The sequence below is a fragment of the Lontra canadensis genome, unplaced genomic scaffold, assembly GCF_010015895.1.
Source record: "Lontra canadensis isolate GAN:19392208 unplaced genomic scaffold, GSC_riverotter_1.0 scaffold61, whole genome shotgun sequence".
NCBI classification, from domain to species: Eukaryota; Metazoa; Chordata; class Mammalia; order Carnivora; family Mustelidae; genus Lontra; species Lontra canadensis.
This window is the reverse complement of record NW_022631055.1, coordinates 12,135,962-12,152,567: the sequence shown is the minus strand read 5'-3', so window position 1 is coordinate 12,152,567 and position 16,606 is coordinate 12,135,962. Positions and strand designations below refer to the sequence as shown.

At 40.3% G+C, this 16,606-nt stretch overlaps 1 protein-coding gene across 3 annotated transcripts in view; it reads right to left on the bottom strand.

Annotated features, from left to right (window-relative positions):
• The window catches only part of CAMKMT (calmodulin-lysine N-methyltransferase), a 395,402-nt gene that overhangs the window by 11,805 nt on the left and 366,991 nt on the right, over positions 1-16,606 (bottom strand). For 2 of the 3 annotated variants that reach the window (XM_032877978.1, XM_032877976.1), the window contains exons 8-9: positions 11,432-11,506; positions 4,486-4,549 (exon numbers count right to left, since the gene is read on the bottom strand). In XM_032877978.1, coding sequence (XP_032733869.1) covers positions 4,486-4,549; positions 11,432-11,506 — 139 coding nt within the window. The remainder of the gene's footprint in view (positions 1-4,485; positions 4,550-11,431; positions 11,507-16,606) is intronic. The other variant, XM_032877977.1, reaches the window with a different exon arrangement.

The following is a 16,606-nucleotide window of genomic DNA, read 5'->3' as shown; positions in this document are numbered from 1 at the left end:
CTCAGGGTCCTGGGCTCAAGCCTCGCATTGGGCTCTCTGCTCAGCAAGGAGCCTGCTTCCTCCTCTCTCTCTGCCTGCCTCTCTGCCTACTTGTGGTCTCTGTCTGTCAAATAAATAAATAAAAATCTTTAAAAAAATAAAATAAAATAAAAATAAAAAAGGAGGAAATCTCTCTGCTCTTCTAAAACCAGAGCCCACGATTTACATTCGTGGCCTTACTTGCGTCCGGGTGAGGCTACAGGAATGTGGCAGTTAGTTCAGGCCAGTTTCTAAAGGTTAAATGAATTCCAAGGTGATATTTTTGAATACTTGACGATTGGTTCGCAGCAACCAGCTGGAGAGCTGTCAGCACTGCGTCTCCATCCATTTCTTAATGGTTCTGAGAAAATTCACACCGTCTAGCTGGCTTGGTGTCCTTCCCCACACCGAAAGCCATTTCAGAGGAATATTAGTGGATACCATTTGTTGGTTGTCATTTCCAGGCTAAAGTTCAACTTGCAGGTTGCCGTGGCTGTATTTTAAATTACATTCTGGCCCTCTGATATCAGACACTGCTGATGTTCTTTAAAGAACACAACAGCAGGGGGTTACCTGTCAATCACCAGCAACACGGAGCCACTCACGGGAGGGAAAAAGGTTGCAGGGCGGCGAGGGGCAGGGATTGGGGGGGGACATTGCTTCTTGGAATAAGTAAATTTTGCTGACTTCATTCCTTTTTAGTACCTGTTCTTTTCTTTTTGCCTTTTTGAGTTTGCTAGAAAGTTCCTTGTAAGCAGTCTGGCAGAAGTCAAGAGTTTCACAGCTACTCTCAACCCGCAAGTTGAGGAACGTTTCCATGTGGGGCAGGCCGCAAACACTTCCTGTTGAAATCTGGGGCTTCCTGTAGTGACTCAGCAACCACAGGTACCCGTGTGGCTGAGGATCCAAGCCAAGCCAGGAGCCCACCTTGGTGGCTAGGCTTTCTCTGGGGTTGGTCCCCCTCCCTCATGACTCTATTACAAAAAGGAAAAAGCAGGAAAACAACTCCTCTCCATATACTTTTTTTGTGACTGGGTTGTAGGACTCCAGACCACTGATTTGCCTCAGCTAGACATCAAGGAACCACACGCCCCCAAATGGCAGATTTGTTTCTTCCCCCAGCTGGGCACCTGAAACCTCTTGTTCTCCCCTCCAGCAGTAATCGCTCCCCGCTTGCTCTGTCTGCAGTAAAAAGTGTCCTCTCCATCCAAGTAGACAGTCCTCTGGGGACAATGAGGGGCTGATGAAGGCCTGCAGAACACGGGTGCAGGGGACGTGCAGCATGCCCAGGTGTATGCAGAAGCCACCAAAGTCTGTGTCTATAGAAGAGTGTATCCCCAACCCCCAACAGCATTTCTGCAAGGAAGATGCCCCCTGTATTCTGTACTCCCCATGGTCTTCTCTGGGTCTTTTTCAAGGTGACAAGAGCTAACACAGATTTGGAGCCTGTCATGCGCTAAAGCTTTCTGACACATTGGCTTGATCCCCCCCGTGTTATAGATGGGGGAACCCAACAAGTGGCAAAGCCCAGATCTGCACCTTAAGCTTGCGGACTCTAGGGTCCAAGCATACCTTCCCGCCGTGAGGAGGACTTAGAAGAACACAGGGTGAGAGAGGTAGTTCCAGAGCCTGATAGTGCTAGTTTGGGCCTGGAACTCGGCCCTCCTGTCAGCCAGGCCGAAGAGGTCCTTTGGACGCGTGTCTCATGTGGCTTAACCCTGACTAGCTATGGCGGTGATAAAAAAAAGAAGCAGTCTTCATTCTGGAACGCACCTTGTGTGCCAGGCGCTGTGCTAGGCATTCACGTCGATAACTATTGCACATTGGCCCAGAGTGAGGACTTATTCCTCCCTCACCCCGACGTGATGAAGCTCCGGCTCAGAGAGCCTTGCTAGCAAGAGCAGACTTGGGTCATGTATGCAGATACCTCTGAGTCTTCCCGCCCTCCACCCTAGCTGCAGACACTGGGCCTCCTGCGAACCTGAAGCATTTGGCCGAAGTGCCGTTTTTCCAGAGCACCCAGAGAACATGCTGTATCTGCCACTGAACTCGCTGAACCTTGAATTACCAAGAACTCAGCAGCCACCAGCGCAGCCCCTGAAGTTGTCTCTTTGTGGGCGTCCTGTGGCACTTATAGCACCCAAGCCACACACCACGGAGGAGTTGTCTTGGACTCAAGAGAATGTTAAAAGCAGCTCTCAGTGTAATGGGGTAAACCTTTAATGATACCTTAGTCTTGGACTGTGATTTCCACGATACATGCACTAGCAGGGGGAGAGCCTCTGGAAGCAGAACAGCTGGTCCTGAGAGCTTGGAAGGGGAAGGGTTCAGTTTTTCCTCTGGTTACCCCCAGCTCTGGGAACCCTTCTGGCCCACTGGCACGGGAGATGGAGCTGCCGGTGGTCACTGCCAAGTCTATGTGACTCTTCGATGGCCCGCCCGGTGAAGGCCCTGGGAGCGCGAGTGGCCTGCCTCCCCAGAACCCCCGATGGGGATGAGAGTCCTGAGCAGTCACTTCAGGATATCCATGTGCCACTCACAGCTTGGGGTTCTTCTCTTATGGCAGCTCTCTGACACCTTAGGCTAGACTACCCGGCAGCCTTCTGCAGTGGCCAACCAACAAGGGGCCCGAGCGAGGGCCCCTATTCTCATTTTGAATGCTGCAGTCTGGGCAGGCCCCTCTGATCTGGCCTCCCGGCTCCTCACATAGAATGAGCAAGCACCACCTACCCCAGGGCCCTGCTTCATCCTTCTCCCGGCTACGGGTGAGTATCAGCTGTCACTAGGAGGGCAGTCCTGTGCGGCCACACTTCAGACAAGGTTCAGGGTTTAATAAAGGATAAGGGAGAGCTGCTAGAGATTCCAGCCCAATCTGCATTTCGGACTATTCCCAGCCTGGACGGGTTCTGTATTTTAAATCACTCACATGATTCATAAGAGATCTTAGGCAAACCACGCAAATCCCTGCAAAATGGAGTACTTGCCACAAATAGGCTTTGGAGGGTGTTGGTGAAGTACAGTTTGTGCAGCGTGAGATCAGGGAGTCCTTGAAAGCATTGTATTTATGTATGATACATTTTTCACAGAGGCCTTTACGTCCAAGAATCTCTGCCCTCTCTGAAAATCCTGACCTTGCAAATGCTCACAAGACTCACCCAAGGTTAACGGGGGGGATGAAGAGGCCCCCAATTCCTTCTTCGACCCTCAACTTGGGCTGCTCACTCAACCGTAGCTGCAGCCATCAATAGCTCGGAGCGCGCCCCTTCCTTGCCTCAAGACCTGCTCCCCACCTCACAGGGGGAACTGAGAAGGCCAATTTAATTGAATTGATTACCACTTACCAAGCGGTGGTTACTCCTCTGAGAGGCCTATTTAAAGTTTCTGAGCTATACAGAGATAACAAAATAAAAAGCAACAGTGTAAGGCAAAGGACGATTATCAAATTGCTCTGGGAACCTTCAGTGTGAAAAAGATATAAAAGAAAGATTGAAAGGTATTAGTCTCTAAGTCTCATTGAGGTCAGAAGACTAGAGCAAACCTTCGGAAAAAGACTTTTGAAACAAAACTTCAGAAAATACTTTACACACACACACACACACACACACACACACACTGCAGTCCTTTCTCAGATAAATATGAGTTCCTGTCTTAGACTGCATTAACATTGTTAACCTATTTTAAATTCCTATGGCACAGCAAGAGTCTTACATACTTATAAGATTTTTTTTTTTTTTTAATGCATGAGCTTTAAACTCATTTTCTTACTTTAAATAGATGTATATTAACTCTCCGGTTAGGCTGCAGGACCTCCTAGCTTAGTGTAACAGCCCAACAAAATAAGAGTGGCTACAAACTCTGTAATTTACTCACAGGCATAAATGGATATATAAATGTAAAAATGTGCACAATATTTTATGCCATGCTTGGCTTCATTGTGACCTAATGTTTATAATATGTAAATAATGGCTTCCTTTTAAAGCAAAGAACTTTTAATATACAGATTCATCTGAAGTCCTTTTTCTTTGATATAAACAGAAATAAAAAGAAAAAAATACTCTTTTGCAATAAATAAATACCCAATGACAAAGGTTACCACTGAAGGGATTTAAAATGACAGAAGTCAACAGAAAACTTTCAATATCATACTTCTACTTTAATATGAAGATATTGTTATCAAAGGAAAAGACTCAAGAAATTCTTTGATAAAAATAATCTCACACTATCTTTGAAGCGGTTTCATTTATTTTACTACCCACTGTGTTCCTTATCAGAAGGCCAAGGGTAAGAAGTTTCCTAGTTATGATTAGGAAAGAATCTGATAGATCAGAAGACCCAATTGAAGTTGGACATAATAAGTATTAAAGTATTACATGACATTAATCCTGCCATTCCATTACTCTCTCCATCTTTGTGCACAGACTAATTATTCTGAAGCCAGTGTTCAGGAGAAAATAGAAACATACTTACTCTGGGCTGGAGTAATCTCTTTATTGCATCAACAAGGCTGGCTCTGTACTGGTCCAGAAAGAGGCTGACATTGAGAAGAGAGCAGAATCCAGATTAAACTGGGTTTCCAAGTCTAATGATACTAATGGAGGTAAGCACAAAGCTAATTATACATGTTTACTCAACACCAAAGGGGAGAAATTGTTTCCTTCCATTCAAGTGTCTCACTGGAAGAAAGAAAGATTGTGGTCAGTGTTATCCGACCAAAGCCAAGTCATCAACATTCAGTTGGCCAAGATTCACACACGACTGGGCCATGTGTTAATGTTAAAGAGACAATGTCTAAGCTGCTCTTTGGGGGAATCATCTGGTTGAGATGAAACACTTCCCATCATTAGAGCCCAGTTTCTGTAGACCTGGGCCATTGGTCCACTGAGGGTACTGTGAGGTCACCGTCCAGAAACTAACACCAGCCCTATGATGCCCAAACCATGGAACAGATCTCAGGTAGCAATGGTTTTTGGTGGCCAGGAGCAATAGTGAGGTCAGACTCAACCAGTGACCCAGGAGTAAACAGTTCCAAGAACAAAGACCAGTTTTGGGCTAGATAACACAGAGGCCATGGCAACTCTGGGGTTTTCTCTCCCTTAACCTTCATGTTGATTTTTTTTTTTTCCATTTCACTGTGATTTTTCATCTTTCTCCTCTGGTCTTTTGAGAATTTCTGTTAGTGCTCTGTCACCCCTCTGGTGGGTCCATCTGAGTCTGTCTTCACCAGGCCTCATCTTGGAAGCCTGAGGAGATTTCCCTTGTCTGGGACTCGTGGGGCAGAGCTTTAGCAGCCTTGTGCATCAGCCATCCCATGAGGGGCCTGAGCCCTTCTACTCCCACTTCTAATGCTGTAGTTTGCTGTGTGCCCCTCTGCCTTGTTCTCCCTGCTCCTGACAAAGCATGAGTAAGTACCTCTTACTCTAGGGCCCTACCTCATCCTTCTCTGAGCTAAGGGGAGCTATGAGCTGTCAGTAGGAGAGCTGCTGAGTGGAGTCACACTGCAGGTGGGGTTTAACAGCACTCTGACTGACCCTTCTGCTAGGTGTAGCCTCCACACAAGGCCTCAGTTTCCTGGTCAATAAAGGGCTACTTAGGCAGCAGTAGTGGGCCTTACGTCAATCATACATATTAGCTGACAAATATTTGTGGAATACCTGCTACATGTTATGGGCTGTTTTAGGCACTGGAGACAAGCTAGGAAAAAAACAAGGTTCCCATCCTCAAAGAGCTTCTGGTCTCTAATAACCTATGCACAGCAAGTTCTAGCACAGCATGTGTACCTAGAAGGACGCCATAAGTGTCTGCTTATTGCCTGACTAGCAGGCCAACAGGTTTTGAAATTGAGCAGCCTATGTAGAGTGTTGGTTTCAACGACCCTAAAACAGGGTGTATACACTCCTTGACTGGTACTGTTAAGGAAGAATCAATGGTTGGGTTAGCTGCCTAATCAGATTCTCTTCCAACCAACTCTCTCATTTAAGAAAGAGGAGTGGGGAGAACAGCTTATGAGAAGTTGCCAAGAAGTCAGAGCTTGGGTTTCACTGTGGCATGTTCGGTAGAAGGTTCTTCTATAAAGGATGCTTTGAGCAATGGAAAAAGAATGCTTTTAAGAGGAACTAGAAATCATGTCTAGAATGGGAACTTTATCCCAACTCCATCCGGCAGTCAGGATACCCTGATGATGTGCCAGGGGAAAATTTTCCCATCCTTCTATCAAACAATACTTAAATCCTAGAGTATAGACTATATCTAATACAAATGCTATAAAAATTTGCCTCTAAGTCATATTAATCAGTGATTAATAGTCATTAAAGATTGTTAAGAAAGGAATAAAATTCTATCTAGGTGTCTTTTAAAGTTTTCAGGGCTATATACCTCACTCTTTAGTAGGATGATAATATCTTAAATTTTAATAATTATAAGAATTCTGCTTTATTTTTTTTAAACATTTTATTTTCAAGTAATCTCTATACCCAACATGGGGCTTGAACTCACAATCCTGAGGTCAAGAGTTGATGCTCAACTGACTGTGCCAGCCAGGCGCCCCTCTGGTTTTGTTTTTTAAGAAGACTATCACTGCAGGAAAATATCTCTGTCAGTTACTCGGGTCCACTGGGGACCTGGCTGGTTGGAATATATAACATTAAGCAAAAGACCACTCTTCAGTTTCAATCTGTGCATCCTAGGAGCTGGTAAGGTTGTTGGAAATAATCAGCCCCTTAAAAACTGAGCTTAAAACATAACCTGATGCAGTACTATTTTCACTCAATGTCGGTGATGTGACAAAGATCTTAACATTGCAGGTCACTGGAGAATGTGACACAACACCCATGCACCTATTCCAAACACAGTTATTTGAATGATGATGTTGTCCACTCTATCCTTCCAAATCAAATTTCCCAAAAGCAATTCTTAGAGTTCTCTAATAAGTCTTTAATCCCAATAAGCTCACCTATCTACTTAGCTCCGAAGCAGAATTTACAACACTTTGTAGGACATGTCATATGAGCAATTTCAGTGTGCTTTAGCAGGAGTGATAAATAATGTCCTGAAAATTCACCCCTTAAATAAGTCCTAATGGGCTCAGAGAACAACAGTAGCTTAAGTGGATCTATTTTTAAAAGGCTGAGTGGGTCACTGATTGGAATGGAGATACCATTGCAACTCTCCCTTCTGTTACTGATCAAAATACATCAACAGTCAATCTAGTTTGGCTATTAAAACACACACACACACACACACACACACACACACACACACAGAACCCTCTATATAATGCACTTGTGGCATCAACTCTCGCTTTATTCCATGGATATGAATCACAGATTTCATGACAAAGGGAAGGTGCCAGGACACTTTCACCGCCTCCCTTAGAATCAGTCAGAGTGTCACGCAGAGCTCAGAGCATTCCCCACTCCACTCCTTGGGAAATTAATTAGTGTAGGCGACAAGGAGGCATTTCTCGGCCAGCATCCGCAGAAAGGGGGCCTCTATGTCATCCTGAAGGTGAAATGTGCTAAGTTAAATTCACTGTTCTAGATTAAACTTTCAGGAGAAGAAAGGCCTCTATCAGTATTTATCAACCGATCACTGTGGAGCTGGGACCGATAGGGGTCTGGTCTCCCTTGGGGCTCCCACATGGGGTGCCAGGTCTCTGGCAGCTTGTTTATCTTCTCTGGGACTGAGTTTCAGGTAAGGGATGAAAGGGATGGCTGCCTTTGCATTAAAGAGTTTTTCAGGTGTATAGGTTGTGACCTAGAACTACCCATGATCACAGCATCGGGAAGAAAAAGAAGAAATTCTAGAGACTGCTTTGGAAAAAAAAATCCTTCCAGAAGAATACCTTAAAAACCAAGCTTCCTTCATCATTTAGAATAATAGGAAATAGAAATGATCCACAGTACATAGTTAGTCCAAAAACACTAAGAGAGCCAGTGAAGTGATGTAACCTTCCCCCATTTCTCCACAAAGTCTCAGACTGTGCATGCTGATGTGGTATAGCTCAGTGCATCAGGCTATGGGTTGCATTTCAGACTTGCTTTCCAAGCCTTTAGAGAATCCAAATGTACAGAATCATGTTTATTTTTGCAGAGCTACAATAAACTGGAAAGCCATCAAACACTCACTGAAAGTGTCCCTTGGATAAACACACACACACACACACACACACACACCTTACTTCCAGACTCAGATTATTGTGATTGAACAGGAGTCTGGAAAGGCAGGCTGAAAATTAACAATCACTTGCTATCCTAAACTCAGCAAGGACAAGGCTGGACTGCATTCCAGCAAAAAGGAACTCTTACATGAAATTCAATGTTAAATAAGTCAACCAAGGGACTTAAATAGGCCGTTTTTTTTTTCCCTACACCTGTGGTTAAATATTCTAATATTTTGATGTTTGTCAACAGCATCGTTTTGCAGGTGTGGCTGTACCTCGATTTTTTCCTTGTGTTTATTTCAAAATTGACATTTCACAAGTTATTTAGGAACTGTTGAACCATAAAACTGTATTTCATTGTCAAAAATGCTGAATGGTAAAATAATGACTAGCTTTCGCAGCTCTCCTCTTTATTTTATAATCTGGTGGAGCTCCTAAATGGAGATGTGAACTAAGAAGCCTGTCTCTTCTGGGAAATAAGTCATTTCCCCCGTAGCCCACGGGCTTATGAATGTTTGAATGTAAATATATGAATATATGAATGATTTAAAAACATAAACATATAACCCAGCTCGTTGTAATCATGTGCATTTTACTTGAACCACAAGGAGGATTTGGAATAGGTCTGTGAATAGAGCTTGTTTTCATGTAAATGGGATCAAGCAGGACCACTGGTTAGCTATTCAGAGAATCGGACAATGCCACCCTTGCTGGAAATGCTTCAATAAGGAATTTAATCCATGTACCTAATATTTGAACTCCAACTCTTGCTCCATATTCCTATGGCCTAATCCAGATCTCACTGACTGACAATAACGGAAGGGCGGTGTGAGACTGTGTGATCATGAGTTACGTGGGGCACCTGTTTCTGCCACAGAGGATTTCGGGTTTCATCTTGGAGGTAGTGTCCAAAGAGAGGGTTTTTGTGTTTTGTTCTGTTTTTTTTTTTTTTCCTCCTCTATGACACTGTTCAAAAAAAAAAAAATGCAGCATGATCTTCTAGGGACAGCACCCACATAATAACTCCCTGAGAAACACCAAACCGACAGGACATAAGGAGCTGCCAGAGCCGGAGCTTCACTGCTGTGCGCACGACATGCATCTTAGAAATATCACTGTGCTTTCTAAGTTTCTAAGCAGCTTACCCATCCCTGTGAATATGAAGACAAACCATTACCAAAGCATTTCTTTTGGAAATAATATCACCATTGCACTGAGAGTAGCTTAATGTTTCATATTTACAAATGGGAAATTATAAACAAGCTGACATTCTGGCACTTAGGACGCCGGGGGGGTGGGGAAACAACTTAACACCTCACGCATAGAAAAGCTATTTATAAAATAAAACTTGGTGGACTTAGTTCGTTTGAATCTGTAAGTTCTCACCTAGCTACCAGATGTGTGCTTGTGTGTGTGTGTGTGTGTGTGTCCATCTAACATTGTATTCCGTGACGTATTTGTAACGAAAGCCTTCACTGAATATGCACTATGGATATCAGTTGTCCGTGACCCTGTCGTGCGCTAGGGGAAAAGGACTATTTCTCAAACATGTTGTGTGGCTATTTTTAACCTAACTGAGAACATTAATCAGAAGAGAGCTTAAATCTTACTTCCTCTGCTTGTCTCTCCGGTACAAATAGGATGACATGGTGTGAGTGTCCATGACACAAGGTCTGACAAAGCCAGGCTGTCCTGGTATTTATGTGAAGGACACATTTACCTCGAAATCTCCTGGCCAGACCTGACTTGCACCGCATATCTGGAGCCCATGCATGCGACCCTCGCTTAAACCTCCAAGAAGATGCTGCCCTCCTTCCCTCTTTTCTGCTGCTCTCTGATCTGACTTCCGTGCTTAATCTGACCTAATCCTGCCAGCATTATCTTCATCTGTGCAATGAAACCTGGAGGATCCTTTCTCATATTTGGTGAGGAGAGGCATTTACTAAATTACTTGCTCAAATCATATGGTGAGGTTTTAGCTCCTTATTTCTGATTAGATGAGGGATGTAACATGAGGCACAATATCATTGATGAGTCCAAAATCTGTTTCTCCCTCTTTTGGAACAAGGTTTTTCTGAAATGGGGTACAAAGACATTAAAAGGGCCATGGAAAGCTAGGAAATCTCAGCTAGAAATACAACAGAATGCTTCTTTTCCACAGAGTGTTTTTTCAGAAGAAAAAAAGAAAGCAAATCTGATTCCAATGACTTACTTAGAAGAGTTACCTATTGAAAGTTTTATTTAAAATAGTAATAATAATGACTGCCTGAAAATTTCATTTAACTTCCCTCTAGGGAAAGTCTTCTCCAGGTTCTGGATCTTATAATTGGGTTAATCAATACAATAGAACTTCTTCAGAATCTGAACTTGTATTTTCAATCTCAAGTGTTGTAAGAACATAATGAAACTACAAATAAGATCTTACTCTTAACAGAGAAAATACTTTTGAACTGTCAATGTTTCCGTATGCTAAAATAGTTATTAGTCAACATGCATGAAAGAAAATACCTAAGATTATTTGAAATAATTATTAAGGTTTGGTACAGATTTATCCTGTAACTTAGGATCAGACTTCATTAACAGTAAGTAGACTGAGCCAAATGAGAAGACAAAATATCTAATGTAAATTATTTTTAAAGGCAGACACCTGACAGAGATTTTAATGTTATTTGCATAACAATACAATGTAATGTTATAATTCCTGTTTTGTGTATAATTAAATATCTTAATTGAAGACACTGAAAATTTAGATAGCAAACATACATTTTAAGAAAAGATATTTCCCCAAAGATATTGCACAAATATGTTTATTTGTCGGGGGACATATGTGTATGTACACACATATACATATATTCCCTTATATCAATAGTCAGATCTCTCCGAAGAAGTAAGCTAATTGAGCTGTTTGTGTTGATAAACTCCTTTTTCTCCAGACTATTCCTCTCTGAGCCATAATTATTTGCAATTTGCCTAAGTCGTCCATTTACTGATACGTCAAGCATGAAACAGAGGCAATTCCAGAAAATGGAAATGCTTCTCAAAATCAATCTTTGGGAAATAATGTGGTAGAAGTTACTGTGTGATAGAAGACTACCTTGTAACTGTCACAGGGAGATGAATATTAATTTGTTGAGGTTAAGGTGGCTTTGTGCTTCATTTGTTGACTTTGCTTAGCCGTCAGCAAAGCAGCACAGCCCAATTACTCCAGCAAAGCTATTTTTCCTAACAGGAGTTTTATGATTTTTATGTACTTACCAGTCAGCACACATAACAATGTCAAAATGTCCTTCCAGTTGAGAGACATCTGTCTCATTATCCCATCGTAAAACGCTTGAGGAGAAAAAGATTTTAAAAAATTATACTTAGGTTTTTTTTTTAACTTTTGATTTTGAGCTATTAACATTATTTTTTGTGGCACTTGAAATTATTTAAAAGGTATATACAAATTACTTCAAAAGGTATAATAAAAAAAACTAGGGATGGAACTGTCTGCTCTATATTATATTTAGTCTTCAAATCTAGAAGAGGAAGAATTCTCTATTTAGATACAATAGTTAAGCTTGTGCTAGTCTTTTTATAGTTTTTTTGTAGATGAACCATAGTCATTACAATGAGTCTAGACTCTTAACATCATGAGGTATATATTGAGATCAAAGTATTCCCCATCTGACTGGAATGCAAATTTATAAAAAGAAATTATTTGAAACTTAGCGTATATCTATCTTGCCTGCACGTCACTTGCATTTCTTATTGACGAAATGAGTGATTTGGCAAGATGGAAGAAAAAAAAGCCAACTTTCATTTGGTAGTCCTCGTTTTAGGCACATCTAAAAATTCACCCATCCTGACACTTAGTCTCCCAAAAGAGGATCAGGTCTTAAACCTCAGATTAACAACAATAATTAATAGCACATATTTAAGATGTCTAGTTGTGCTTAGGGAGCCAATGAAAGATTCTGACTTACTTTTAATTAATAATTGTGATGATTAGCATTTTACCATCTTTAAGTATTTTAATGATTTAATAATGATCTCTTCACATCAAAACTGATTTGCAGTGCTATTTTTCAGAAAAGTAAAATTGTGCTCCTCTTTTCTTTCTTTCTTTTTTTTTTTTTTTAAGATGTTATTTATTTATTTGACAGAGAGATCACAAGCAGGCAGAGAGGCAGGCAGAAAGAGAGAGGGGAAGAAGGCTCCCCGCTGAGCAGAGAGCCTGATGCGTGACTCGATCCCAGGAGGACCCTGAGATCATGACCTGAGCCGAAGGCAGAGGCTCAACCCACTGAGCCACCCAGGTGCCCCATGTGCTCCTCTTTTCTCTTTTGATTATTATTTAAAACCAATCTGAGTGAGCATATCCTACCCTGTCCAGTTATATTTGCTTACCTTGGTGGGTTATTTCTTCTACATTTTCCCAGAGTGAAAAGCCATTTGTTTGAATACAAAAATAAGTCTTACTTTGGTAAGTCCAAAAGTTCTTCCCATGTACACTAATAAACATTAGTGCTAGTGAATTTCTTAAGGTAGAAAAGATTGAACACATCACCACAAAATTATCTATGCAGACAGCACTGGTTGCCCATTCACTCATTCGACTCATTGCTACTGGCTGTGTGAACCTGGAGTTTGCTTTCCCATCTGTAAAATGGAGATAACAACAGCCACCTTCTTGAACACTAACAGAGCACCATTCACACTGTGTTCTGTCTTGGTGGTGTTCACGTAGTATACAATGAGAAGCCTGCCCCCTGGAGCTGCGCAATCAGGAGGGCTTCTTTCTTGGAAGGCAAAGGTTGACGGTGACTTCTATATTCAAGGAGCTGGTCTTTCTAACTCTTCTCTTCCAAAGACCTTGCCCTCCACTCTTCTCAGATAACTCACGTGACGATCATCTAAAGCAGTACTTTAGTTGTGGAGAAGGACCAGATTTTTTGTTGTTGTTGTTTATATTCAATCTGTTGCAAACTGACAGTTTCATAAAATAGAGTAAAAATTGATAGGCAACTGAGATTTTAAAAGCCAAGACATTCTAAACACAAGTTCACCGATCATATGCTTGGATATCACAGTAGTGTTCCAAAACATTCCCTTTCAATTTCTGAACTCACTTCATTGCAGGTCAGTAACACGCAGTTCACAGATTGGCTCCAGTATGGCGTATTTGTTCCTCTTTTTTTTAAATAACTGAAACCCTGACCTACTCTCTGACCAGCCCTTTCATAGCTCATCCCTTCCAGAAGATACTCTAATCCCAACCTTTCTTCAGTGTCCCTGGCCAACAATCTGCTAGTCTCATCACCATGTCTGTCTCTCTCTTCCATAACGTTTATCTTCCCTCCTTACCCAGCTTACATCCCACAGCCAATCATTTTAATTACTTCTTTGCATATACCCTCTACTCTTTTTTCCCTTTCTTATTTTAAATTATTTCAAAATAACTTAGCTGTGACCCAGAACAAAATTTAGAAACATTTACAGGAATAGAAAAACATTCAGATTCCAACAAGGTAAAATATAAAATACCTGGGGGCAACAGGGTGACTTAGCTAAACATCTGACTCTTGATTTCAGCTCAGGTCATGATCTGAGGGTCATGAGATAGAGCCTTGTGTTGGGTTCCCCCCCACCCAAAAGATGAAATAGATGTTTTCAGACATACAAACGCTGAAAAAAATTAATCACCAGCAGACCTACACCACAAGAAATGTAAAGGAAGTCCTTCAGGCAGAAGAATATTCATACCAGCCAAAAATATGGATCAACAGAAAGAAATGATGAGAACTAAAATTTGTAACTACATGGGCAAATATGTAAGATTTTTTTTCTTATTATTTAACTTTGTTTGAAATATTGCTGACTGGTTAAATAACAAGTACTTCAGGGTTTATAAGACATACATAAGTAGAATAGAGGGCAATAGCATAACGACTGGGAGGGAGTAATAGAAGTATACTATGATCAGGTTTTTATAGTGTAGTTGAAGTGGTCCATCACTTGAGGATAGAATGTGATAAGTTAAAGATGTATGCTATAAAACCTACAGCAACTACTAAAACAACTAAACACAATTATGGCTAATAAGTCAATAAAGGATAAAAACTAGAATAATAAAATCTACTCATTTAATCAAGGGAGGCAGAGAAAAATGAAAAGAAGAAAGAACAGATGGCATAAACAGAAAACAAAAGGCAAAATGAGTTAAATCAAACTGTATCAGTACTTGTACTAAGTGAAAATGGTTTAAATGTCCCCCAATTAAAAGGCAAAGGGTGTCAGACTGGATTAAAATGCTAGATGGAAGTATATGTGGCTTACTAAGTAAATGTATTTTAAATGAGAAGCACAAATGGATTAAAAGCGGACGTCATACCAAGCAACACTAGTCAAAAGAATGCCAGAGCAGCTATATGAATGCCAGATAGTAGATTTCAGAGCAAAATATATTACCGGATGTAAAAAGGATCACATTACAATGTTAAAGGAGCAATTCAAGAAGCAGATATAACACTTCTAAATATTTACAAACTGAGTAACAGAGCTTCTAATGCGAAGCCCAAATGGGTATTACTGCAAGAAAACACAGACAAAACCATAATTATAATGAGAAATTTCAATACTCTTTTCTCATTAATTAATTGAATTAGACAGAAAATAACCAAAGGTATAGATGATTTTAACACTGCTATTAACCAACATGACTTAATTGATACTTATAGAACACTCCATCCAATAATAGCAGAATATATCTTTTTTTTCCCCAACTAGATATGGAGCATTTACCAAAACATACATTTTCTGGATCATATTTTAACTTTCAACAAATTTAAAGGCATTCCAGTAATATAAAAATATGTTCCCTGGGGCACCTGGGTGGCTCAGTTCATTAAGCATCAAACACTTGGTTTTAGCTCAGGTCATGATCTCAGGGCGGTGGGATCAAGCCCTGTGTCAGACTCCACACTCAGCATGGAGTCTGCTTTTCTCTCTCCCTCTGCTCTTACCCCCACTCTCTATCTCCCTTTCAAATAAATATATAAATAAATAATATCTAAAAGAAAGAAGTTCCTCCCCGCTATGGAATTAAATTAGAAATCAATATTTTCTGTAAAATCTCCAAATATTTGGAAAGTAAATAATTCACTTACAAATAACATAACATCCAAAGATGAAATCAAAACAGAAATTGAGAAATATTTTTAATTGAATGAAAATGAAAATACAACATATAAAATTTGTGGGATGTATAGAGTGGAAATTAATAGCACTAAATGTCTATATCAGAAAAGAAAGGTCCAAATCAATAGACTCAGCTACCAGCTAAATAAACAAACAAAAACAAAAACCAAACAAACAAAAAAGAAGTAAACTCAACATAACCAGAAGAAAGGAAGTAAAGATTAGAACAGAAATAAATGAAATAGAAAACAGAAACATAGAGAAAAATCACTGTAACCAAACACTGGTTCTTTGAGAAGAGCAATAAAATTGATAAACCTCTAGCCAGAGTGACTAGGAAAACAGGGAGAAGACATAAATCACCAACATCATGAATGAGTCAAGTGGCATCAATACGGATTCTACAGATAGTAACATGATAATAAGGAATATAAAAGTTCTTTCATAAAATATATTAATAAATATAAATATATTTATAAATGTAAAAATAATATAAATATATACACATTAATAAATATAAATATATAATAGAATATCTATAGGTACAGAAGTATGTATCTATATATTGATCCTAGGAATACAGGAAGGTTAATTTAATGTTTAAAATTCTATCAATATAATTTACCATATTAATGAACTAGAAAAGAAAAACCATATGATCATCTCAATAAGTGCAGAAAGTGCATTGCCAAAGTCCAACATCCACTACTGATAAAAATTCTCAGCAACCTAAGAACAAAAGGGAACTTCATCAACCTGAAAAAAGTCATCTATGAAAACCCAGAGTCAGTATCATACTCGAATGGTGAAAGACTAGATGCTTCTTCCCTAAGCATCAGAATAAGGAAAGGATGTTTCCTCTCATTATTAAGCATTGCACTGGAGATTCTAGCCAGTGTAATAAGACAAGGGAAAAAACAAGTCATCGAGACTGGGAGGGAAGAAGTAAAACTGTCTCTATGAGCAGGAAACCTGACCATCTATGTAGCTATCCAATGGAATACACAAAAAAAGCAAGCAGAATACATGAGTTAAGCAAGGTTGTTGAATACAAGACCAATATACAGAAATCAGTTATATTTCTTCACATAAGCAACAAATAATTGGAAATTGTAACTTCTAATTCCCTATTAAAACATTAAAAAACTCTAAACTGTGGGGCACCTGGGTGGTTCAGTGGGTTAAGCCTCTGCCTTCGGCTCAGGTCATGATCCCAGGGTCCTGGGATCAAGCCCTGCATCAGGCTCTCTG